The sequence below is a fragment of the Chroicocephalus ridibundus genome, chromosome 4, assembly GCF_963924245.1.
Source record: "Chroicocephalus ridibundus chromosome 4, bChrRid1.1, whole genome shotgun sequence".
Classification (NCBI taxonomy): domain Eukaryota; kingdom Metazoa; phylum Chordata; class Aves; order Charadriiformes; family Laridae; genus Chroicocephalus; species Chroicocephalus ridibundus.
Genome location: NC_086287.1, coordinates 93,595,836 through 93,622,769, shown reverse-complemented (window position 1 = coordinate 93,622,769; position 26,934 = coordinate 93,595,836). Strand labels below are relative to the sequence as shown.

The 26,934-nt window shown below is 46.5% G+C and overlaps 1 protein-coding gene across 6 annotated transcripts in view; it reads right to left on the bottom strand.

Annotated features, from left to right (window-relative positions):
* Positions 1-26,934, bottom strand: part of ZC3H18 (zinc finger CCCH-type containing 18) — a 50,641-nt gene that overhangs the window by 10,003 nt on the left and 13,704 nt on the right. For 2 of the 6 annotated variants that reach the window (XM_063334818.1, XM_063334819.1), the window contains exons 5-14: positions 24,660-24,808; positions 24,267-24,359; positions 23,516-23,673; positions 21,836-21,868; positions 20,134-20,260; positions 18,666-18,964; positions 6,133-6,333; positions 5,036-5,161; positions 3,372-3,473; positions 1,460-1,603 (exon numbers count right to left, since the gene is read on the bottom strand). In XM_063334818.1, coding sequence (XP_063190888.1) covers positions 1,460-1,603; positions 3,372-3,473; positions 5,036-5,161; positions 6,133-6,333; positions 18,666-18,964; positions 20,134-20,260; positions 21,836-21,868; positions 23,516-23,673; positions 24,267-24,359; positions 24,660-24,808 — 1,432 coding nt within the window. The remainder of the gene's footprint in view (positions 1-1,459; positions 1,604-3,371; positions 3,474-5,035; positions 5,162-6,132; positions 6,334-18,665; positions 18,965-20,133; positions 20,261-21,835; positions 21,869-23,515; positions 23,674-24,266; positions 24,360-24,659; positions 24,809-26,934) is intronic. The other 4 variants (XM_063334820.1, XM_063334821.1, XM_063334822.1 and 1 more) reach the window with 3 other exon arrangements.

Below are 26,934 nucleotides of genomic sequence, written 5' to 3'. Positions count from 1 at the left end.
GTGGGACTACCTTTTATCTCAGGCTATACAAATAACGATAGGCATTTTTTGTGACTAACACACCAGTGCTAAGATAGAGCTGTTTTGTCACTTGCACCGCAGGGAGAGCGGAGGGCAGTGGGGTTTGTGTGGGTATAAGCATGAAAAAAACCCCAACAAACCTCAAGATTGGAATAAAGAATAAGGGAAGGTGGCTAAAGACATCCAAGATTACTATTCATTAGTTAAAGTGAAATGGAAGCCAGAACTGATGGAGTTTCTAGGCAAAAGAAACTGTTGTGACCAGTTTCCACCTAGGGAGACGTAACTGCTCAGCCCAGGCCTTTTCTTTAGGTACTGGGAAGAAACAGGAGATGCAATCCCAAGCAAAATTAAGAACTGACCTGGGATGCTTCTGAAAACCTGAACGGAGAGCAGACTTAAAGCTATCTTCAAAACACAATGGGGAAAAAACATCATTCTGTGATCCAAGAAAACCGTATGTGCCTCACTGCAGGCATAAAACTTTCTCAGTCTCCCTGTGTGCTTATAAAACAAACATTTCTAGTAAATACATTTCTTACACACCAAACTACTGCTTCCATAGACTAGACTCGTAGGTACCGTACTGCTATTTCAAAACTTCTAACATAAGACAGATGCATGATGAGTTTCAGCTCTGCTTAGCTGACGCCGTGTCCCTCCAAGAACGGGCAACGCGACCTGCATTTATCCTGTAACATTTTTAAATACAGCACCACGGATTAAGCCTAATAAACATTTAAATGCAGAAAAGTGCTCCGTTCTTGAAAACCATCAGAAGCTCCTCTCATTTCAAATGCAAAAAGAGGAGAAAAAGGCAACAAAACCAGTTAGGAGGACAGACAGAAGGAGTCACTTGAAACATTCAAACTAGTCACACAGGATGAAGCCAGGAAGAGAAAGCAGAGCAGGGGAGCCAGCAAGCTGTGTACTGGGAGAGTTCTTCCTCCCCTCCAGCGGTACTGCTGGATGCTGACTAACCGGCCCCTGGGACCACACAGACGTACTCCCTCCATACTGGCACATGTTTAGAGTAAAGAGGGCCCAAACCCATCACCATAAACCTTGACCCTCCAACACATCAGGTCTGCTCCCTGGACCAAACACACCTCTGCTTCCTTGCTGCGCAGCCTCCTCAACCAGCAGCTCTCAAACGTGACTTTTTTTTGCGCTGCAGACCCCGCTTTTTGACACATTTCATATATTCCACCTACTTTATCCCCCCAGCCAACCTTCAGAGGCTGGAGCCACTTGCTGTGGCAAGTCACTAGCATTCACCCACAACTCCTTCCCTCTCTTCTTGTGCCCCTCCTGTGCCAGGAAACAGATTTCTCCTTTAATACTAGAGAGTCCTTGTAGTTGGTACTCCCAAGACAAACCCAGGATTTGCTCTATCTTCCAGGAGATCAAGCCACACTCCACCCCACAGCTTTCTTACCTCCTGGGTGGAGTCCTCGTCTGACGTTCCTTCCTTCTTGCCTCTCGATTATCGCCTGGTTTGGCTGGCTCCGGTGCAGCTGTTGTAATTTTAGTGAGCGGCTGAGGGACTGGAAGGGCAGCTAGTTTCTTCACAGATTTTTCGCTACAAAAATTAAAATTTTCACGTGCTTGATCAAACTTGGTAGATACAGAACACAGACCTTCCCAAAAGCAGTGAAATGCATTCACGTTTGTTGTTGACTAAATATTATATAGATACGATTACTGTAGCTAGTTGCGCTAGTTCACCAAAACACTCTCAAACAACACGGGCTGCCCTAAAGGGGTCTGTTTGCCATGTCCTAAATCAAGGCACCTTTTCAGAGTCAAGTTATTATACAACAGCCAGTTTTGGAGAACAAAGTAGACTGTGTGGAATCGCTGCTTCTTACCCCTTTGGTTCTGTGAATTTTTATCCAAAGTGTGTACGCCTACTTAAAATCTGCCAGTCAGGCTTCAGAATCAAATGCGCACGGTTGACGCAAAAACGCTCTTTTCCCTCACACGGATTAGCAGGGTGCAAAAGAGCCCGTGGGTGCAAACGTCCCGCGGACCCGTCCCTTGGCTCACGTTACCCTGCGGAACGCGTGATGGGGGAGGCCATCGCAGAGGACCGCTACCCAGGGTTTCGGTGACTTTATCTAGCACCCGCTACGTGAGACCGGGAATCACTTTGGCTTTTCAGCGCTGCTCATTTCTGGGCTCGGAGTGCTCCAACCTCGGCTCTAATAGTTGGCTAATGCTCAACATTCCCAGCACTGATGTCACGCCTACTATTAACTGGGGAGGAGGCGGCTGTCTGCATGCAAAAAGAGAGACTGTTAATTCCTCCTCTTGTGCTTAAGAATATCTGTATTCATCCCCTGCAGAACACAGGATTAAGTGCATGCGATGTTACGCAGTGAAAACAATCCCCATGCTAGCGCAGGCCGCTGGCTGGTGTCGTGCGTTACCAAACCAGCACTGCAATGTGCACCAGAAGGGTGTAAAGACATCGCTGCAGGCACAGAGCGTGTCCTTAAAGGGCTGAACCCTCTGAGTTGAGAAGACGGGGAAAAAAGAAAGAAAAAAAAAAAAAAAAAAGGCAGGTTAATAAGGTACAAGAAGTGAGGCAAAGGGGACTGTCCCATATTCTGGAGAATTCAGGGGGATTCCCACGGTGTAATTTATTTGTGGGTCACCTTAAAAGAGGTGACATCACTACGGTGTTGTGTCACCCTCTAACATATCCATAATTTATGATGTATTACAGGAGTTTGTGCAATAGCGACTTCAAGCATTTAAAAGAGCAGAAGCGCTGGCATAATCTGCCAAACCAACAGTTTCGTAGCTACGGTACTGTTTTAATTTGTCTCCAATAATAGAAGTAGATGAGCCCAAACCGTTTCTTTATTCTAAGGCTATGCCTTAACAAAAGCTACAGCAGAGGAATGAATTAAACTTTCTTATAGCTCCTGTATAAATATATCTGCAAACACAAACTGTTTAAATAGTAAATCACGCATGTGTTTGAGACACCCACGTATCCATGGATGGGGGCCTCAACGTGGCACTTAGGGACACAGTTTAGTGGTGGACTTGCTAGTGTTAGGTTAACAGTTGGACTTGGTGACCTTAAGGGCCTTTTGCAACCTAAACGATTCTATATAATACTTAAGGATACCTGTACAGTTTAACTTGGATTTAACAAGTGAGACTGTCGTCACTTAATTAAATATGCAAAGCTAAACACTCATCTATGCAGGTCATATTTTGCATCTTCCATTTCCTCCTTAAAATGTCAACCGGGTCAGAAGGGTCTGACTCAGGAATTAGGCTACTGTTTGGAGCCTCTGCCGCACTGTGTTATCAATAAGGAGATGAAGCCTTACCCTTTACCAGCAGGTGGTAATAACTCCCCTTTAGCCTTCGCAAGCGGCTTGTGTGGAGACGGTGTTGGAGAAGGAGAGGGTGAAGATGAGAAAGACCGTGATCTAGAAAGGAAGGACACATCACTCATCTCAGTCTCTGGGACTGCAGAAGGCTTTCCTGGCTTTCAGTGCGTTTAGCCACCACTCCCTCCTTTGGCTAGTGACTGCATCCCAGGAACTAGCCCCCATGGGTCTGAGCTTATCCTAGTTTTATATTTGGACTCTGCTCAACAAAGCCAACTTCTGTGACCAGAGCAGTGGTAGACATAGAAAACAAAAGGAAAAAGTAGGGTTGGTGCAAGAGAGAGACTCTCTCAGGTATTCCACACCGACACCTGAGGCTTTCTCCATATTCTCTGTATTCTCTCCTTAGGGAGAATATGTCTACAGGGAAGCAAGTAGGGATTTTGACTTGCAAGTTCAGCCTGATTTGTTTCAACCTGCTCTATGTAACTCCTAGTGCAGTCCGCAATCCTTTAAACTGCAGCAAAAAAAAAAAAAATCCTGGGAGAAAGACACAAAAAAAATACCTCTAACTCCATATCTGTAATTTCAGGAACACAAGGAGGAAAATCAAGTAGAGTGTATCAAAGGGCAAGAGCTGTTTCCTAAGATCAGGACTGACCAAAGAGGCGAGCCACTTACACAGCACGCCAGATGCTGGCGTTCAAGTGATTCACCCCACTGCCAAGACTGGAAGTACCCTTCTTGCCGCCTTGTACTTCAGCGAGCCAGACGCCTCGGTGACCGGCTTTCTGAAGAACAGTTAGGCACTCGGGTGTTCCTCACCCTCCTGCCTTCAGGGAGAGGCATGCTAATCAAAGCGCGTTACCTGTGCTTGACATCGTCCTGCAAGGAACAGAGCCTGAAATGGGGTGGATGGGGGAAGGTCAGCCTGCTCCCCAGAAACACGTACGCGCGTGCATTGAGATCAGCTTCCACCTGAGCCTTTCCTAGGAGAAGCCACCTCTACAGACACTGTGCGCTCCCATCGACTGCGTGATCCGCTCTGGGTATCTGTGCGATTTCAGCTCTGAAGACGTGCCTATCTAAGGAGCCAGTTCTCCTACTATGCATATTCCAGACTTGGGAAACTGTCTGCAGGGGCAAGGAAGTGGCAGAGTAATAAACATGCCTCTGTTTAATCAGCATGGGACACTGAATTGCTACTTTGAAGTGTCAGGACTATCCCAAAACACAACTGCATGGACTGCTTTAATAAAGAAATGTGATTTGCCTCTTTAAATAGAAATTCCAGTGCAACAGAAAATAGATGCCAGTAACGTCTTCCAATCAGAAAATGCAAATGACGGCAGCATTAATCTCAGCCAGGCTCCTACGACCGCGCAGCTACCACAGGCATGGGAAACAGCCCAGCCACAACAGCACAGTGGGTGGGGGGGTACTGGGGAGAGGAGGGGGTGGCTGACATATCTGCTTCCTTCAACAACCAAACCAGCAGGCTGCCTTGCAGTCTATCGCATTTCCCTCACTCAGGAAAGTGGTTTGAATGTTTTATTTCAAGAGTTGGCTATTTGCTTTTAAGCAGCAGCAAAAGCAGCTGTTAACAAAGTGTTTGGAAAACAGTAAACCATCCATCACTTTCAAATCCAAGGAACCATTACCTGGACCTGCTGCCTGAGAAAGAGCTGTGTCTTGAAGAGCGACTAGAGTAAGAGCTGTAAGAAGATGATCTGGAACGAGATCGCGAGGAACCTGAACCAGAATAGGTGGATGAACGAGAAGAGGACCTGAAAGAGAAACATTAAAATTCAGTGCCTCTCGAGAAGTCCTCTGAGACCAAGTTCTTGTTTCCAGCACACTCTTCCCAAGTTCTCAAACACTGCTCCAAAAATTACTTGCCTCCTTCTTGGTGGTCTGCCAGGACTACAGCCTCTCCTCAGTCCCCCTTTTTCTTTTAGGGAGGATCCCGTTATTGCTACTCCCTTTGTGCCCTTGAATGGGCCTCCTCTCCTTTAGCTAATGACCTTCCATCCCTTTCTGAGAATTCCTTCCACACAATTTTATGCCTTTTCACTAGACAATCCCTTGATGTGTTGAGTCATGCAGGTATGAGAAAACAGAAAAATCTCAGGTGCAATGATCCCAGCAAGAAAAGCTATCTGCTTCAGGAGGGCTTTGGTTTGTAGATCCATATCTTCAATTCAGAGTGTTCCTCATTCCTCCCTGATAATTCTTCCCCCTTTTTTAAGGAGCTTCAAAAGTTCAAGCGTTGGTTTCCCAGCTCCACTGCAGACCTCTAAGGCTCTGTCAAGCCTCCATAACCCTAGTTTTTCCCCAGTAGCATCAGCACGCTCTTCCTGACGTGGGCTCACCTCATCCCTCCAGCGCTCCTGGAGCAAAGAGGCTCCAATTCTTACAGCTTCCATCTCCTTCTGCTCCTACTATGGTCAGTTTTCATTCAGGTGAGCTAATAATTATCTGGACTGCTTCCGAGCCGATTTCCCTGAAGAATGGACTTTTCCAAGGACCTGTCTTTTTGTAGTTTTCAACAGATCACATCACAGCACCCACAGTTACGTGCCCCCCTTAGTTCCCATCTCACTACCTATATGCCAGTGTCCATAGCTGTTACTGAGCAGCAAGCCTTGAACTGCTTTCCCAAACATCTCAACATCTTCCACTGACAAGAAAGAGTCACGTCACGCTCCCTGACACACTAACAAAGGTCGGATGTGACACGCTCTTTGCCTTCACTCACCTTGACGAGCCAGAAGCAGATGCTGAAGACGCAGAGGTTTTTCGGCGCCTACGCGCACGGCTGGGAGAGACAGAGACACCAAGTTTCTTTTTGGGGGACTTGGATCGGCGCCAGGGGTCCTTCCATTCATCTGCTCTCTTTGACTGAGTGGTGGTAATTGTGGTTGCCTCCTTCTCCTTCTTTGGTGGCTCAGGCTGACGGCTGGAAAACAAAGAGGAGTTAAGGAGCTGGGACTTTTTTTATATAGTAAGGCTAATAGAAGCACGTGGCCAGCAAAAGATCTCAGGAACTCATCCTTCATGCCAGTACTAGCTCTTAGCCTCCACTGCAGGATATTGAGCATCATTTTGGGGTGATGAAGGGTTAGAAGAGCGATCATTTTTTACATCACTGACCGCAAGCCCTTCAAAGCAGCAGTAGCTGCAAGTTTTGTGAGCTGCTTTGTTGCACTGACCAAGCGGTGACCTGCTAGCTGATTTCAGCTTCAGCTTTTGGCCTCCAAGGATCAGAAATAAGCACACGCAAGAGGGAAGGGAGGGGGAAACCAGGTTCTTCCTATGCTTACGCCAAGTAGCTAGGGCTGGAGCAACCCAAGCCTGGTAGGCAGGGACCCCGGTGCAATGAGAATACCGAACAGAGCTAGACTAAGGACAGACTTTCAGCGTGCATCTGAAACACCTTCTTGACGTAGCAAACTGCCGGAAACAACCAGTAGGCACCAAGAGGAGAGATTCAGCCTGAATTACTCTCCTACAGTTCCCTTATCACAACATCGCGTGGGACTGTGTCACAAGCTTTATCACAGCCAAGACGCATCGATCTGTTTTTACCCTTACAAAGGGGACGGTTACCTCATCAGCTGAGCATAAAGCAGTTCATAGTGGCTGTTTTATCACCATATTATTCTCTAGGTGCTCATAAACACCATCAAACACATGCTCTCCTATTGTTGACAACCATGAGGATGCGAGAGTCAGGCTGGATACCCTTCATCTCCTCCCTTCCCTTTCAAGGGCTCTAACTGCGTTTCCCCTTTTTGCTTTGGTTCTTCAGGCTTCCCTTCTCCTCCAAAACCCTCTGAAAATGATTCAGTACTAACTTTTCAGCATCTGCACCTGATAGTTCTTTACGTACTCCAGGCTGAGTTTCTTCAGGCCTAGACTTTATTACCTCTCTTATCTATGGGTGATTTATCCTGGGATTTTTCCTCACCCTTACTCTAACCTGCACATGACTGTTCAATTACCTGTTTATACCCTTGTCCCTCGGGTTTTAGAAAAAGTTGGTGCTTGCTTAAAGGTTTATGAGGTCTGTTGCACTCATCAAATTACCAGTACAATGACGTGCTTACTCCTTTTCTGAAAATAATGAACGCTCTTGCTCTGAGGATTTGGGGGAGGAAAGGCACCTTCCATCGCTGGGTTCCGCCAGTACCACCCCATTAGTCACACGACTGAAGCAACCACTCCCCGCAACAACTTCCTCTACCTTTTGAGATAAAAAAAGCAACCTCCAAGTTTTCTAATAATCCTATGGACTGCGTTTCTTGCCACAACACTTTTTCAACAGACAACAGGGTAATTAAAACTCTTAATTCGCAGCCCGTTCTGCCCTTTGAAGGCTTCACCAGTCACTAAGAAGTCCCGTCTCCTCCTTGCTTGGCAGTATTAGAACAATCTCAACACAGTTAATACCCCTATGGCCTTTCACCTCTTCCCCAACTCCCGAACTTGTATACGCCGACTTTAAAGTCCAGTGCAGTATTCTACTTTTTCTCTATCTTTGCTGATATAACTACAGCAGTTTTACAGTTTGTCCCACATCTATCTCAGTTGTCAAGGTTTAGGCTGGGCTGGCCAATAAAAGAACGACAGATGTTTTCTATTAACCCCTCGAGAGAATAAGGGAGAGAGACTTATGGGTTGAAAAAAACCCTTAAAAACAGCTTTCCCAGTGACAGGACGAGGGGCAACGGGCACAAGCTAGAACATAGGAAGTTCCCTTCAAATACACGGAAAAACTTCTTCACGGTGAGGGTGACAGAGCCCTGGAACAGGCTGCCCAGGGAGGGTGTGGAGTCCCCTTCTCTGGAGATTTTCAAGACCCGCCTGGATGCAGTCCTGAGTAATGTGCTCTGGGCAATCCTGCTCTAGCAGGGGAGTGGGACTAGATGATCTCTAGAGGTCCCTTCCAACTCTGAAGTTTCTGTGATTCTGTGATTAATGAAATAGTAACAATAAAAAGAAAATATAATTATATTAATAAGAAAATAATGAAGTATATACAAAACCAGTATCAAGTTCCCAGGATGATGATCACGTCACCTGCCAGCACCGGGACTGGACTCAGCAGCAGACGGGAACTGCGTTCAGGAACGCATGGATCAGGATCAAAGGCAGAAGAACAGAGTCCTCCTCGGATGCCAGCCATTAAAGAAGAGGCTGAGCCCTTGGATCCCTCAGCTTTTATCCTGAGCGTGACGCAGATGGGATGGGACACCCCGTTGGTCAGTTTGGGGTCACCCGTCCTGTCCGCTCCTCCATGCAGGTGCGACCCCTCTACACTTTTCCGCTTCCAACCCTCCAACTTGGTAAATAAGAAAGTTACTTCACCTTGGTTGTTATAGGAATAAGTATAAGCAAGAGCCTCTCCGCACACCATTCCTTGGTTTTAACTATAAGCATCAGACCTTATCACTGCTAGAAGCAAAACACTGTCTGCAAAACATTCCTTTAATTTCAGAGAGTACAGTCGGTTAGGAGAGACTTCAGTGAAAAGTAAAATTACTGAAACTGGTTTTGTTCTATCTCAAACCAGGACACTGGTATACAGAGAATTTTATGGGAGGAGAAACTCTTTTACACTCACCTCTCCCACAAATCCCACTTCAGCTTCAGAAGAGGACACTTGCGTATTAGCACACAAAATTGCTGACTGCCTAGTAAGAGAGTCCCAAACAGAGTTATGGCTCAGCATTATTCACCAGCATCTTCATTTAGCATCATCACCCTTCCCAGTGCTGCTCTAACGTACGCTATTTAACACGGCAGATGTTATTTGCAGTGGGTTGGTCTAATTTTCCATATTAGAGCCACAACTGTATCTGAGTATCTGAGGAAGACCATGCGTCTGAGTACGGGGCTGAGATAAACAGGACCTATTATTTATACTCTGATAACACTAAATAGTCATAGCAGGGGTCAGGCTCTTGTTCCAGCATATGCAGTACAAACTCATTTTGAGGCCATCTTGACCTCTGGAGTATTTGCAAAGACACTTAAGTGCAAAGCAGGAAGGTCGGGAAAAGCCTACACACCTTACATCAAGGAGGTGACCCTGCTCTGGCAGGAGGTTGGACTAGATGATCTCCAGAGGTCCCTTCCAACCCTATGATTCTATGAAGCAGAAAGGAGGAGAACACTGTGCGAGGATGCTCATGGATAACACTATGTCCCGCTCTGATGTCCCTTCCCGAGGGATCACAGTCTGCATGCTTTGGGAAATTCAGGGGGAATATTCTGCTGGCACAGGTGGGCAGAGAGGCAGTACCCACCTCAAGACCTGGATAAACCCTGCTGAGTTTTTCACTCCAAGGTGACAAACGTGAAAGCTAATGAATGACCTTGCCCCTCTCTCCAGGCTCAACTCTCTCCTGCAATATTTTTCAGAAAGAAAAGTCTCCTACAGAATTTATTCTCGGTCTCGCTCTCAAGAACACAACTTGCTCACATTCACATCCAACAGCAGCATAGCCTGGGAGCTGGACCTCAGCTCCGACCCCACGTGGGAACAACTTACGCTGAACTCCACAACTTGGGTGCGAGCTTGGAGCAAAGATGACTATGAAAGCAAATCTCATTACTTGCACCTATTACCTGGTTTGATGCAATTCTCTCTTGATGAAGTCACTTTCTGGAGGAAAGGTTTTTTCCCCAGGAAAACCACAACAGAAAGCCTCATTTCTGGATATGCTTTGGCTTTTTGACTCAGCAGTAAATGTGTTACCATACCGTAGCCAAGAAAGAAAGATGATGCTCGTGTCAGGACATTTTCAAAGTCTTTCCTCAAGAGTTACCTGCGTGCCCAACGTGTAGCGTCACCAAATAAACTTGTTTAACTTAATACGAGGGATTGGTATCTGATGCCACTTGGCTTGTCTCCTCCAGTGGAATTCAGGAGTCAGAACTGAAAGTAAGCCGGAGCAACTGCCAAGATCCTCACCATCTGCCTTAGACCAACATCTCAATTACAGCCTGTATGAGTTTCACCAAAGAGACTATTAGAGGCTAACAGCCCATGGAACAGTCGGTGTTTCAATCAAATTTTTCAAATCAAATCCTGCCTACTGATACCGTGCAGTTGCTGGGATGAAAGCAGAGGAAGCCGTAAGGCTCACAGAGGAAAACCCACGGAGAAAAGGCAGCCGGCCTGTGGTTCCCAGCCCAGATGAGGCAGGAAGGCTGCCCAGAGCTCCGCCGAATACAATAGCTGCTCCTGGTGCAGCGCTGGGTGGGATGAGCGATGTATTTGATGCTGAGAAGGGGGAGGATTTCTCCTCACTTTCGCTTTTGCAACTGGGTAATTTTTCCCTTCCTGTCTTCTGCTGAATGTGGCACTTGTTGGAGCTCTCCATGTGCCAACTCGACTCCTTAATTCAATAGGGAGAGGGGAGGAAAAAAAAGAAAAAAAAAAAAAAAAGTAGTTTTCTGCTGGGTGAGCGAGTCCAACCAGCCCGTGGGCAGGGTTTGAACAACTGCGGGAGCTGACCCACGGCAAACAGAGGAGGGAAGGAGAGAAGGAGAGAAGAAGCCTGGGCCGCTTTGGGGTGGCTGAGCCACGAGATCAGCTCACGACACGTTACCCAAGTTCATCCTCAGGCCAGCAGTTACCCAGGCTGCTGGGGTCCACGCTGCCGGCAAACCTGACGTACTTCGGCACACAGAGTGGCTGGCAGAAAAGTCATACGCTACCAAAGCACACGTGTGAATCCCAGTCTCCTTTTTCACCAAATTCCAATTTTTAGGAAATATTTCAAATATTTGAGAATGACCTCCCTAATTAGGTAAGCCTACGCCACGAGGTTTAGAAAAAATAAATTTCAGAAGGAGTAAAAGGGACTGACAACATAGACTGATCAAAAGCAGCTTAATTTCCTTCCAGAGCCCCGAGGAGCAGCATCCTGCATCACCAGGGCACGAGCAAGGTCTGCAGACCTTAGCTATTTCCGAAGCCCATTTTAACCTTAAAATAACTAAAGGCTTTATTTTCCAGAACGAACACGTTAATGCATATTTGGCTGGAATTTAATTACAGCAATCAAGCGGAGAACTGAAGCTGAACGTGGCTTTGGCAACGAGACGAGGAACAAAGGCAGATCCAGCTGGCAAGGCAAACCACAGCGTAGGTCAGCCAGCTCCCAACCGCACGCGCTCCGGCTCCCAAATAAACCCCGTTTGAAGCACGTCACTGAATTCAACAAGAATTCAGAGGGGGAAAAGCGGAGCCGCACGGCTCAAGTTTTCCTCCTCATGTATTATGCAAATGACGCCAAAGCATTTCTAATCTTAGAGGGGAAAATAAGCTTGTTGGGGAAAGTGCTTCCTTCCTTCCCCCTCCCTGTGGGACACGGCTCCCCACAGGTAACGCAAACCTTATCACCCACGGTCACCGGTGACGTCAGCCTGGCTCCAGGGCTACTGTTTTGGCCGGCAGTTACAGCTCAGTTTTCTGAAAGAGGAAAGTCCACCGATGATTTAAAAGCTTTTTCGTTTCTTGCAGGAAAGCAAGCGTTGCGTCAGCAGCACCGGCGCGAGTTTTCCTTCGGTGTCTCAGTGGAATTTTCCAGAGGAAGCGGATTCGAGGAATGATCGGAGCCATGTGCCGAGGCACTTGTGAAGGGACCTGCAATTGCTGCAAAATAAACTCCAGCAGGGTGCATGCGCACCAGAAGATTTTTTTCCCCGTCTCGGCACAATAAAGTCACCCATGTGGCTGTAGAGGGACAACAGCTCCCGAAAGCCACGTGCAGCTACGACGGGAAATGCTGCACCTTGGAGCCGGTGTGTTAATTGATCTTGGTGAAATATTAGCAAAGGATATGCTTTCCTCGAGAAGTTTTGATCTAAAGCAGAGTTATCAGTCGCTTAAGAAAAAATAAAAAAAAAATAAAAAAAGTATTCTTCAAAGCCTGATGGGGAGAGGCTTTGAAATTAAGTAGTGGAGATACAATCTGAACCTACAGTATGAAATCATCACAGCAGGTAGATAAACATATCTGAGATGTGATCTACCCTGAGGGCTGAGCATTTGACGCCTTGAGAGCCTCCTCTAAATGAGAGGTACCCGCGCGCGCAGTGATTCTGCCCCAGTCTTTGCAATGTTTTAATAAAATCCAGTGTGGGAGATCTCTCCAGTAATTCCACCCCTGAAATGCCAAAGAAAAACACATTCCTTGAGATCCACATCTGAGCCACTCGATGCCCGTCTTCATCTTGATCTACGGTTACGAAACCCTTCTCCTTTTACTGGGGAAGCAGAGGCAGAACCTCAAGCACCGTGAAGACTAACGAAAACTCCAGTCAACAGAAATGCTTTGTGGAGAACTTCGAGAAGTTTTGCTGATTTGGTTCGTGGAGAGATTTTATTATTGCTAACTTCCCAAATGAACTGGGTATAAAAAGGAAAGCGAAGTCGCCTAACCGGGTTGCATTGCTCCAGCTGGAAGCTGCACCACAAAAAATGGGGATGTAAACAAGTTACTCTAATGTTTATCGCCGCAGTGTTACCGTACAGGGCACTCGACTATGAGTCTGAAGAACTGCGTAGCAGCACCAGGCACGTTCTGTACGTGGGGAGAAGGGAAATCCTCTGCGCTGTGTAGCACCGAATACAGCGTGGTGGACCCGCGCTGTGCGGGAGGAACAGAGTCTGGCTCAAGCCAGGCTTCAGCCAGGGAAACCCAACAGCCTGGGGCCATTTGCTTCTCTTAACACACTGCACTCCAAGAAGCCGCCCAGGGAAGGCGCAGACACCTGGAGCGCAGATCTACGCCTGCTGACAGAGGCTGCTTTTCCCCCTCAGTAACTTTTCATGGATGTGAAGACTAATTCAGAGCACTTCAGGGTCTCACCGGTGCCTGACTTGAAACAAGGAAGTGCACGCCATTGTCCGTCCTCCTGTGGCAGGACGAACAGGAACAAATAAAGGATTTCTTATAATAAACAGATGACATTTCCATGAGGAAAACTAAGAGAAGACAAAATCCACCAACCTACTGCACCATCTTTATACAACAGGATGAGATGCTATTACTAAGCCCACCAAAACACCTAGCTGTATTTGAGCAACAGCTACTTTCACGCAGAGCCCCTACACTCAAAAAATAGGGAGCAGATCCAGCGGGTGGCATGGGGAGACCACCAGAAGCTGATGGGAAAGATGACAATGACCCAGGAACAGTCAGAATTACAGATTCTTCCGAAAAACAAGTTCAGTCGGTTTGTGATCACACACATACACACACAGAATCATGAATCACTCCATTTGCATTCCCTTACTTTTGCCACTCCTTTATCTAATCAACCTCATTCCGACACTTTCTAACTTGCAAGCCCTGGGTAACCTGCATTCATTGATTTTTAGACTTCAGGTTATCCCGTTCATTAATGAGCTCAACCCAGAGATTAACAACGACCTATTACAAAGACAACTTGAACTAGCTCGGAAAAATGACGCAAGGGTGAGCTCTGCCAAGAGAACACGTAACCTTTTGTCCCAGGGTCTGCAGCATTATAGAGTATCTCATAATGGAGGGCTACTGCCGCCTCAACAGAAGCTGGAAAGAAGCACAACGCTCCTTGCTGTTTTTACGAAGGATTTATCATTTGCTACAGAATAGCTGCCCTTTCTGACATTGCTTTAAATTTTACAGTGTCCCTACTTGCAGGTGTTATTTTTATTTTTTAATGGCTGCATAAGTGCACTCCATCAATAATCTCTAGCGCAGCTGAAGAAAACTTCCTTCCAAAAAAAAAAACCAAAACCAAAAACTGTTGTGTGCGCGATAATCACAGGACGGTTCACCGGGACACTGCTCCTTGGCACCTTTGGAGCTGCTGTCACCTCCTGTCCAGACTCTGGGACATCTCTGAGGACAACAGCCTCCTCCTCACTCCACTTGGGACCAGCGTCCCACAGCTTTTTAGGGTCCATATCGTGGGCTGAGACCAAACTTGTCTCCATGGAAATAGCTTTAAGGCCAAACTTCAGGACAAACTTCCTCGAGAGCTGGAGACGAGGAGTTACTCACCCGAAGGTTCATTTTGCCGTGCTGCGCGGCATCCCTGGCAGAGGAAACCCAGCACCTCTCAGAGGTGGGAAAGAAACCAACGCCCACCTGGCAGACCTGCAGCATGGGATTGCCTCCTCTTATTCCTCCCTGCCTGGTGGACAACCCCCTGGTGCCACCCCAGCCGGCAGGGCAGCCACACTGAGGCCGCTGCTCTTGCCAGTGGGTCCAGTTCCTCAACGTCCTTCAGTGCTTTGGAAATACAACCGCTAACAGGTTACACGACACTAACTGCATTGCTTAATGCGCTCCTGAAACAATCAGATTCGCTGGGGTGATGGCGGGATAAAGACCTATGCAACAATAGGAGGATTAAAGCAAATTACTATTTCTGCGTGTAGGGCCTTTGCTCATAGCTAAAGGCCAGCAGCGCTGCGCCTGCATCCAGTGTCCGGGCAAGAACATCTTGTACTGCTCTAAGTTTCTTCAAATAACATATTTCATACCACTTTCTTTATCCCTGAAATGGTTTGCACAACAGTGAGCTACTCAGGCAAGATAGAGATATAAAGCAGAAATTTTGCACTCAGCAGAATCAGTCACAGCCTGGGGCACCAGAACTCGTTCTGGAGATGGGGAGCACGAGGACAGCCAGCCAAGTTATCCCTCTAATTGATCATAAAGTGTCCCGGCTTGTTTAAGGGTTCGATGCCTCAGGAGGGAGGAGGAGGAGGGGGAAGAACAAATTTACAAGCATTGCAATCTCAGATTATAAACTTCTTGGAGTGCTCATCTTAAGCTTGGGGAACAAACACCCCAAAGCATAAAGCAGCAATTGTACGCTCCTCCCGAACAAGTCCAATCTGCAGGTGACAAGCCTACTTGAAGCATCAACACTGCAGCCTCTTCTTTTAAAAGGTTCAAGGAAAAACATTTACCACTGAGTCCATTAGGGTTTACAATCTTTATTTGTTGTTAAATTCTAATCCTGCTCATCTGTAGCAAGCAGTGATGCCAGGAAGTCGTCTGGCTTCTCTGCGTTATTAGCCTTAACTACTCTGCTGTTGCTCAGAGATCAGATTAAACCTTCCTGCTTTCAAAGTGATGGAAAGAGAATTTGTTTTCATGTTCCCGGCTATTTGCTTTTCGAATTTTCCTTCGATTCTATGCCAGTTCGTTCCTTCCTCCAGCCTCTACTTGAGGGAGCTAGCTTGTATGCTGATGGACAGACCGGCATCTACCTGTAATTACAGACATCCTCAGCTCTGCCTTTGGCAGAGCTCCTCGCAGGTTACACAACCCCTGTGGAGTAGTTTTCCAATCTCTCCAGCTCATTAGTAAGGGAAGAGTAGGGCCGCGTGGGCTCCTGCTGGAAGCGGCACTGCCTTTGGTGCAGGAATGTTAACGGGCAGCCGCCTGCAGCCCGGCGCGAGCCAGCCCCCATCGCCGCATGACGCCTGGAAAGGCCGGACTTGCCAAAAGCTGGGACCTAGTGATTAGGGAAAGCCCGGAATCTATAAATAGACCCGCAGGTGAGCGGCTACGCCACTAACGTGCATCCTGCCGCCCAGGAAGCGCGAAGCAATCACAAGCGTTTTACACATTAAACAAACTCGGGAGCTGTTTAATCCCAAGGTGCCAACCCTGACCCTCTGCAGCTCGGCACGGAGGTATCTGGAGAAAAGGTGAGACGGCTCGAACCGCCGCGCTGCCACGAGGAAGTTTGGAGCCTGTCAAAAAGGTTATGTGGGACAAAACGGCGCTGCCCGGAGCCAAGTCACACCATAAGCATGACAGAGGCCTCCAGGGAATGCAGTGCAGGGAAACACAAACTGCTGGATGAGGGACATCTTCTCCCAGGGAAAAGAAGTTGAATTATGCTTTCACTTTTTTTTTTTTGAGAAGCTTTTTCTGCAGTTTTATTTTCTCTGCCAACATCCATACACCTATAAACGCTGTAGTAAGTGTGTTCATGTTGACATGGACCGTGGGAACTGAACTCCCATTAAGAATACTTGGAGAGCTGCCCTCAACAACATAGGGTTTGCTGGTAAGTACTCCCATTAATTCCACTCTCCTCTAAGACGAGATACTGCGTGTAGGTGCTGACCTAAGGTATTTTATTTTTTGAGAGCTCAGAACTAGCTCCCTATTCAACACAAAAGTTACAAATGCTTCTTGCCACTAGCTTTTAAAGTCCTGCACAAATGAAGCCAAGAGCAGGCCCTGCTTGCTGTCCCTCCCTCCGGCTCTGCCCACCCCTACAGTCACCAGCCCTTGCGTTACAGGACAAAGCTGAGGACGCTTTCAACGGTGGACTCTCTGTGATCCGCTTCTAGAAGGAATAGTAGACTTAAAAAACAGAAAAGCAAAGAGGTGTATCAAGGACTACTTTTAATTTACCAAGACTCCTCTTAAGAAGCCTGTTTTGGAGACCCAAGAGGCATCCACAGCTCCCTTAAGCGGTGCTTAAGGCAGAGGGGGGGCACAGGAGGGAAGCGGGGAACCCGTATCCACAAAGTATATAACATCCCAAACACTCTAAATCCCATCTCTTGGCTCACGCAGATGGTTACACAGGGCAAGATGGATCTAAGATTGGCGAACATGGGGCCACCGCTCCTGCCCAGCAAACCTTGGGCAGCACAAACAGCGAAAGCTCTCCCACAGAGCCCTGCCCCGGGACCCAGCGCGAGTGCCAAGGGAAGGAGCAACCAGCAGCCCCAGCCTTGCGCACAGCGACCCCGGTCACGGTGACGGTTAGTGACTAACAACCTGAGCTGCCAATCAGCTGATGTCACTTTCATCATTGGCATCATCATCACATGGTTCTGGACAGCACGATCTCTTCCATCACCAACCCAAGGAGAGCACGAACCAACAGCAAATGTGCTAATTAAGGTGCGCAAATTATGGTAAGTAAAGATTAGAATTAAATGTTGCGTATAATTAGAAGTATTCCTATAACCACTCTGACACTGCTACTGCACCAAAGCACTCACATGACACCTTCAAACTGTTCTGAAACTCTGACTACCTCTTGGAAAAAAGGGTCATCATCAAACCCCATCTTTTCCTCTAGTAACGCAAATAAAAATTCTGGGTGAGATTCAAGACTAAACCCTGTTCTCACCTGGAACCACGCGATTCCACGTGGCACCTCCTTCCAAGCCTTCTTAGCCCTGTTCTTTGCTAAAGCACACTCCTCTCCATGCTCACCACGTTTCACACCTTCCTCTGGTGCTCAAGAAACAACACAGACATCAGGCAGAAGGAGAAGCTCCAATACATCTTGGGAAACAGCTTCCCTGCGCCCCTCTTCACCCCAAGAGGCACATACACACACTTGTGTGTCCACATGTTCCTTGACGCGCTGTCAGAAGACTCCAGACACTGACACTGCTAATCAGCTTTCCTGGAGATGTCCTTCAGCAGGAAATTTGATACCTCTCCCCGATTCCGAGCGGAAAGATGTTGTGACATTAGAACTTCCCATACGACAAGTTCTATATTCAGCTGTGATATTTATACAATGCTTTACAAATATGCTTAATCCACAGTGCATCAGTAAACCACGGTACTTAAATAATTGACAGAGAAACAAAATAGGATTCACTTTTGAAATTCCTAGACTTCTAGTCTGTCTGGTTCAATTCTCCCTTTCACACAGGTCAGAACTAGGACTTTCAGAACAAATGGAGGAGGCAAAAAACCTGACTCCACGCTGCAATTCCACCGTAACATCTCGCAGAGAATTATTTCAAAGCTCGCAATCCCTTTGGTTTTTCTAGCGTCTTTTTGGAGTTTTATTTAATTCTCCAGATGCTTTTGCTATCCACAAACTCCGAAAGCAGCCTGCTTCTTGTCAAAGGACATTTGTTGAGGCCTCAAAGGGAGCCACCACCACCTGCAGGACTCTCTCAGCACTGGGGACTCAGTCAACCTCCCAAGACGTACTCTAGCCTCAAGGGAACGGGGACAAGCTGAACATCTCCATACCCACAGGACAGATGCTCTCCTTTCAGAGTCAGGTTATGCACGCTTGGTTCTTACTGATGTTTTAGCTCCACTTAGTGGCCAGCAAGGCTCATTTGAAGCATTGCCTTTCTCTTGAAACTACCACTTTCCTCAAGAGTTGCAGACAACAGGGATCTCCTCCACTGTGATCAGCACGAGCCTGGTTCGTGATCCACAGATAAAACAATGTCAACTAAAATGTCAAGTCTGAATTCCAGCAAACACTTACCTTGGTAGCAGCGGGGACCGGGGCTTTGGTTTTTCTTTCTCCTTTTCACGTTCCCTGTCCCGGTCCCGGTCTCGGTCCCTGTCCCGGTCCCTGTGCTGCCTGTCTTTTTCATCTCTCTTCACTCGTTCTCTCTCGCGTTCCCACTCTTCTTTCCGCCGCTGGCGTTCCTTGTCACGCTCCCGTTCCCTTTCTCGTTCTCGCTCCCGCTGGCGCCGCTCTCGCTCCCGTTCTCGCTCCCTCTCGCGTTCCCTTTCTCGTTGTCTGTTCTCTCTTTCCCTTTCCCGTTCTCGCTCTCTTTCCTTTAAAAAGAGAAGAGAAATCATGATGCTGTGGTAACATCTAACAGAGTGGGCAGACAGATTCCAAAGTCTGGGACCGTGAGCAATTACATGCGCCCTCCTATGTTAGGGCAAAGTATTGAGATAAATAATCTGGAGCTTGCTGGCCATCGCTGTTTGCTGAGCAGGCAGAAAGTGGAGAGGAACAAACCACCGCATCGTATTCATCACAGTTGTAATTTTCAAAGGCAACAGTCAAAGATTAATTTGGCTTATTATGCTTACTAAATAAATGTACTGATGTTTACAAGTATTTACTCTCATTGCTAACCATGTTTGTAACAAGCTAAGTAACTTACAAGCAAGCACCAGAAAATAATGGATGGTGCACCAAGTGCAACAACAGTGAGGACAGGCTGCCGTTTATGCACTGCTTCTGTAGAACAGCAAGGTCTTACAGCACAAGGACAGCCACTTTTTAAAGGATGAAATGAATACCAGTGAAAAGGACCTCACTGAGCAGGATTTATTATTTTTGACACTGTTCTCGAGGCACACCAGTTTGCAGGAGGGGAAAAGGAAGGGGAAGGAAAGGGTTCACAGCCTTATTTTCGTTGACCTCTACACCTTACGGCAGTGCAACCCCAGCCGACTGCATCTGGGATTTTAGCGGCTGGCTGGGTGCTTTCCTCCTCTGACTCAAAGCAACTAACGTGCAATGCCACCAGTGGCGGACAGTCATGCCAGAGCCTCCATCTGTACACAAAGCACGCCTGTCCAAATCTAATCCTTTCCATCTGCCCCAATAACTAACAAGCAAACCGTTCCTCATTCAGATTGTTTCCTGGAAACTCCCTCCCTCTCCAAAATTTCCAAGAATGGCTGCAGATGCAGCAGTAAGCACTGCACAGCTGCCTGGTACGCAGAGGAGCCGCCAGCGCACATGGAGAGGAACCATCTTCCCATCTCAGACGTGCTTTCGCCTTCATCACACTAAACCAGAACGTCCTCCCATCCCTGCACCTAGAGCGTGTTCTGTGCAGGAATTAAGTCAAGAATTAACTATTTGTAAGATAAAGCATCTTGAACATGCATGAAAAGTCCCGTTTCAACCACTGCACTGGAAACACGACAAGCACCAAAAGTACCAAGAAGAAAGTTGAAAGGAAGAGCGCGGAAAGGAGTATTACCTTACTTACTCTGTAGTTACGGTAGGGATCTGGGTCTGTATACTGAACCCTGAAATTCTCATACTGCCCACCACGCCAGAACCGTTCTATTTCATAGTCATAATAGGGATCTGTATAGGGATCAAGCCTACAATGAAAAACAGGGAAAGTTAGAAAAGGAAATGTCACCTTGTCGCCATACAGAAACACTACGTGTTCTAGGTAAGGTCTTAGTCACCGTGCACTGACAAGAAAAAACACGTTCAATGGAGTGTGACCGTACAAAGTGGTTTATTTTCTACATATCCCAGACAGACAGAAACAGTCTTTTTTAAGTAGAAGCTTATCAGAGAAAAGCACAAACCTTTCTTGATAAACACAAAAAGAGAAACACTGTGAACCAAATTCAGCCTTCAAATCAATGTGGTAAAAATGCAGAAACACCAACTGCTTTTTATAGCCGCTTCAAATGTATGCAAATGTAACACAGCATGTTTTGCCTCATTGATTTAGAGCCGCGTTTTCTGTCCATGCACACACAGCTAATCTCCAGCGCCCTCACATCAGAAGGGGAACGGATGGTGATCTCCTACTGCCCAGCCACCGGAGGCCATGGGTGCATCCCAGGGCCACCAGCACAGGACACGAGCTTTTGCTGAGCTTTCCACCGGGAGAAGCTAAGCTTCGGGGGCAGGCCAGCAATGTGCTGTCCCTCCATGCAATGAAGGTAACCACATCTGCAGCTGCAATTCTCCAGTGGAAAACAGGTGCTGGCCCTCCAGCACACAAACGAACTGGCAAGCACACCCTGCTCAATTGCAGAACTGTAATTACTTTGGGGGAGGAAAAGGATCTAAAGCCCACCCTCCTTTAAGTCTGTAACGTTTCCTCCATTTGATGATTTCTATTAACATTATTCGATGCTTTTAATTCACGTACTCAACGCTACCCAAGCCCTGCCAGCCACCTGCAGTGAAAATACCAGATCCACTGTAAAGACGGGGAGGTGGGTACAGGGAACAAGAAACTTCCAGGGCCACAGAGGAGCCAGTGGCAGAACTAAGGTCATAAAGCAAGTGCTCCCAAATTCCAAATTATCCATAATGAGACTCTGACTTGTAAGTAAGAGGAATAAAGGGCCCACTTTTGCATTTTAAATAAAGTGCCAAATAATCTAAACCAGGCTGAGATGGAAGTGCTGCCCTGCAAATCAAGCGGCTACCTATATTTCTCTCAGTGCTTTAAAATGGTTTAAGATTTCTACTTTTGTCCAAGATGATAAGCCAAGGGCAAGAGCACCAGGGAACCTTGAATACTGATGCTTGATTCAACAACAAACTCCTGATGCCAACCAGACCACTGTCTGGATTCAGTGACATCAGGTGTTCAAAGAGACACAAAAAATCTCCAGCTACACCAAAAAGAGGAAAGTCATCATTTTTTAACCCAGCCTCAAATCCAAATCTCCTCAGTCCCTTCCTATAGCATTTGTGGACTTTTTATTCATTTAAACAAGCATCACTGCCGTGCATTTAAATAATTCAGTGCTTAAATCCTTAGGCAAATAATTCATATCACCTACATCCATACAGTGAATAAACCACCCACCACACCTGGTAGGACAGCGGTCTGTGGCCTGGGAAGTTTTCAGAAGTGCAATGGAGAAAGGAAAAAGAGTATTTTCTTACAGTTGCAACAGTACTGGAATCAAAGACCTGCTTACCCATAGTTAATGTTTTCTTTGATGTCCACCTCCCTATAGTTTTTCAAAAAAGAAAAAGGGATTCATGAACTATTTAGACATCTTCATATGTCACAAGACAGTCCTGAAAGCATTTATTAACATCCCAGCTGCACCACCAGCGGTTAGTTTGCTGCAAGGTGTCAATCTGTGCAATAAGGTGCGTGTGTGTGTGAGAAAAATCACTATTTTTTAGAGTTTACAGCAGCAGCAACTTCATAACTTTCGCCTTTACACACAGTGAAGACATTTTAATGTCACAGTCTGGTTATTCACAAAGGTGCTTGAATTTTCAGGTATCCCATTTGTTTGATTACTTCTGTTTAACACTGGCTACATGCAATACACTTTTTTCTTGACTATATGAAAAAAAAAAAAAAAAAGCCCCAGAAGTTCTGTACCTAACACAACAATTCTTGCATCAACGAGGCAGTGGCATAAAACAACTAGAACGCTGATGCTAGTTTTCATATACAAACATGAAATAAAGACACTGTATGGTCAACCCACAGAGCAGTGGTGGTAATATGTCCCGGGTGCAACTGAAAGCCTTCGCAGAAGCAGCGAAGACTGAGATACAGACCAATTTCTACACAGGAAAAAATTACTATGGGGCAACCGTTTTGTTACAGTCCGCAGAACTGCGTAGATAGCTTCTTTTTAAGGTGAGGAAAGGAACTGCACTCCAGAACAAATCAAAGACTATTGACCAAAAGCTTAACCTGCTGCTTTTCAGACTTTTATTTTTGCATTTCACTCACGCTAAAATAGACAGAACCAAGCCTTGCAAACACTTTCTCTGTGAGCAAGTAGAAATAATCCATAATCTGTACATGTAGGAAGAACAGAGGATGCGTAAGCAAGAGAGAAACAGAGATTCGCCTGTACTCCTGCAGAATACAAGCCTCACAAAAATTGTTTTTCCATTCCATTTCTTGGGTCAAGAGCTACTAAGCAAGTCTCTCAGAGCTGACATTTGTCATCGCACCTTCTTCTGCCTGCTCTCAGTCGTGACAGGAGCGTGTCTGAGGTCTCCAACGTTTTACATCCTTCAAAAACCAATCACCTAAGCACTTAAGTTTAGGGTGTTTGTTTTGGCCCAGGCCATGCCCTGGCAGCTAACAGGTTTGCTTTCTGACCAGCGTCTTACTAAGTAGTTTATCTGGGACTGGACAAGACGTTTGTTAAGATCAGCTACTGTGCCAATGCCCTTGCAAATAAAAAATCCAGCTGGTCGAGACAGTACAACTGCTGCCCTGAAGCTCCTGGACATTGAGCATACTCTCACTTTGCAACCCTGGCTTTAGCATTTTAAAACTTTCATGGGTTGGAATAAAAAAATAGGAGGAAAAAAGTCAGGAGAATGAACTGGCATGAGGTAGGTAATGCACAACTAGATAGTGCCCTTGAGGGACAAGCGTGACAATGACATTGAAGGCAGAAAGGCTTAAAGACGACGGTAAAAGAAGGTGGTGGCAAACTGAAGTGAGTGGAGGCAGCTCAAATTTTTACCTAGTGTACGTAGTGCTTAATGGAAGCTGTTTCCATTTTCTGAGGTGAGCATTCCTCCGATTTGGAGTAACAAGTTAACTGAAGACTGCCATACTGCACTACATTTCCCACCCATCCATTCCACGTGGCAAAAACAAGACTGCATCTTACGCTGGATCTCTGACGTCTCTGGTGATGCGGTAATTCCAGTCACGGAAAAACTCGTTTTCTTTGTCAAATTCACGCTCGTCTTCTCCAATAGTCACAGTGAACCTCTTCTCCTCAAAGTCAGGCTCCTGTTCTTTTCTCATAGTTGCCTTTTTTAATACCTGCCATAACGTAAAAATATAAACTTTGTAAAGAGAGAACATTTCTGAGGCACAGAGAAACTGCAATACTAGAAATCCTTCACTTGGGAGAAACCTGCTGTTCAACTACAGAATCATTCTTCTGCCCAAGTCTCATGATCGTGCAGGACACTGGAGTTTTCTTGACATAGAAAGCGTAATTCAGTGTTCCATCAGCTCAGAAGAGCAGCGGACAGGCAATAAACCTTTCACACGTGCTGACCCCGTTTTCTGCAATGATCAGGCACATGGATCCTATAGGTGCTGGAGAAACAGGTACTGAAGTACGGGAAATTGGATCAGCTTAAAAAGTTTTGCTTTGTGGAAGGCTTGACTTCAGGGACGAACATTCCCTAGCTCATGTTAACACAAAAAACCCAAACCTGGATGCCAGCTCCTCTTGACTGGCATATATAACAAGATGCAGTTAATAGGCTGAAAGGCCAAAGGAAGGCTTCTTAAAGAGACCAAGACACTACATGCTCCAAAAAGAGCTTTTCTAGTTCCCTGCTCTCCATGAAACAGGCCAGTGGAGTTTGGAGACAGTCAGTTTACTTCCTGAGGATGCCATTTACCTCTTTAGCATGCCGGAGTCCTCTCTCCCAGGCACTTTCTGTTGGAGGGTCTGGAGGGGGTGGAGGTAAGATTTCATCAACGACTGGCCCTCCCTGTTATAAAGGCGAGAAGAGGAAGGAGACAGACACTTGACGTTAGTTTTAAGTAGCAAATACTCACTTTGTAAACAATTACCCTGGAGTACCTTCAGATAGGCTGGAGATTTATCGGCAGGACATGGAAAATTATTCCCCTCTACTAGCAACTTCAAAACCACCTTTTAAAAATCACATATCTAACAGATGTATTGAATTTTGCTGAAGTACTAGCTCAAACAAAATCTTCCCTTCACCTAGAGCAGGAGACAAAAGCTAGGTGCAGAAGCCATAAATTCACACAAAAGACGTCCATACCCAAGGGTTGGCTGGCATCAGCGGGTGAGGGCCAATAGGAGGAGCACCGTTTGGGGAGAAGGGCTCAGGCTTGGAGATCAAGGAGTAGTTTCCTTTGTCATTCACGCCAGGGTGAATAAATCGACAGTTCATGCCCCAAGTACAGTGACCTGCGGAAATACAGTTCTGTTAGACTCCTGTGTGCCTACAGCAAGTGGCTGTTCAGCCCCACAAGCATTTGAAACCCGCCAAGGAATAATGCTGTTTCAGGCATGAGACTTTTCTTCTCTCCAGCTTTGTTGAGGATTTACCTATTTTCACACACGTGGAAAGACACTCGCCACCCCCCACCTTCCCAGGGAGGACAAACAGATCCAGTCGCAGATGGACAAACGTACAAGAACCTTATTGTGGTGGGGAGAAGGGAGGGATGGCCGCACACACACCATTAAGCAAATGCAGTAATAAGCCTGTGAGCTCTTCAAGTCTTACTAACAACAAACACTTCAAGTTAGGAGCTTCACCTTTTACAGAAACCAATGGATATAATCTGACAGCAAAGAAAGCATCACAGAGCATTCAAAATAAACAGCTCTCTGGCGAGGCATGAAGTACCTCAAAGCCTTCTCTCCAACCCACTCCGCAGGCATGCCAGCACAAAGCAGGAAAGGAGACATCGCTACGGAGGGCAGTGGACAAATCTGAAGCTGCTCATTAGCTTCACGTACCACCCCCAAAGAGATGCTAACACTCAGGAGTCTCTAACAGAATACAAAGCTAATTCCCAACTTTAACTTGCCTTTTCTAAGGCAACCCACCTTTTTTTCCTTCTGGGTGTTGATCCACTCAACATCAGGCAACAGACATTTTGCAGATTTCCCTGTGGCCGACTGCATCACAAAGTCATCACCAACTCTGTGCTAGCTCACGCATCAGCACACTGACTTTAGAGGCAATGGAGCAGTTAACACTGCCGGGGCCCAAGGAGGAAACCCTGATTTTGGCTAGCTGGGCAACACGTCAGAAATTCACACTGCACCTGGGTCCCTGGAGATGCTCCTCATCCATCCCAGATTAACCACAAACTGGTATTCTCGGTCAGAGCTAACACTGGATGCTTTTTTTTTTTTTTTTAATCTTTTTTTGATACTGTCAAACATCAGGACAGCACAAAACCCTTTGCACAGCAGCTCACGGAGCAACGCTTCTTTTCTCAATGCCTGAGCAGCGGGTGTAGGGGCTGCCGGACACCGACGCAAACACTTGCTATTCCTACTGAAGGGTCAAGGGGCCCTGCTACGTATGTCAAGGTGGCTACACATCAAACCACTTCACTGGAAGGCTTTATAAGCTAGTCACTCCTGCCACTGGACAGACACCGCAACAGGAGTGCTCAGACACAGCAAGGACAAAAATCTGGATGTCTTCAAGGTCCCAGGTGAGCCGTGCCTGACCTCCCTGGTGGCAATAAAGCCTTTATGGGGTGAGCGAGTGTCAACGTTATCTGAACCAACGCCAAATTAAAGAAAAAACAACTGCAGTCTGAACTTTGACTCAGTCAAATATTTCCATGCTGCATGGAGGCGTACGTCACGCTAAGGATTCAGGAACAAACACCTCTCCTTGCCGAGGGACTTCCCTGTTCCACCATCATCACCAACACGTTCGTGTCTCAGCACAGGCAGAAAATTTGATACCGGAAGACATTCAGGAAGCCAAGTACATGATATCTGATGGTCACGTCTCTGGAAACCCCCTAAGCAGTTCCTTACGTTGCATATGCCACTGACGCAAGGAGTGAGAGACTCCACCCTGTTCTCCACCCTTCTTTTAATTTCAGATTTTCATAAATTGTTTCACGGGCAATTGTAAATAAACCCAAGTAAACGAGCAAACATTAAGTGAGATGAAGCTGAAGGAAGAGGAAGAGAGCTATAATCAGTTAAAGTAAGAAAATATTTATAAGACCTACTCTCTACACTAAAGAAAAGCAGGACAGTCTAAGATAGCTGTTGTGCAGTTGCACAAGCTTTGGGGAATATCCTATTAAGAGTTAAAAAACCCAACTGGTTAAATTTAAAAGTTTCAAGTCTCAGGTCTCACGCGCAGTAAGAAATACTTTTTTTATGATTTCCCACCCCAATTCCCTCCAACTGAGGCTGACAATCCCAACCATATTTCAGACACGTGGTATCTGGTACAGTATGGAGCAATCTTCCGGCTTGAGGAAAAAGCTTCTGTTTACATGAGGATTACTTTTTCCCAGCTGACCGTTTCCTCAGCCCAGTGGAAGTAC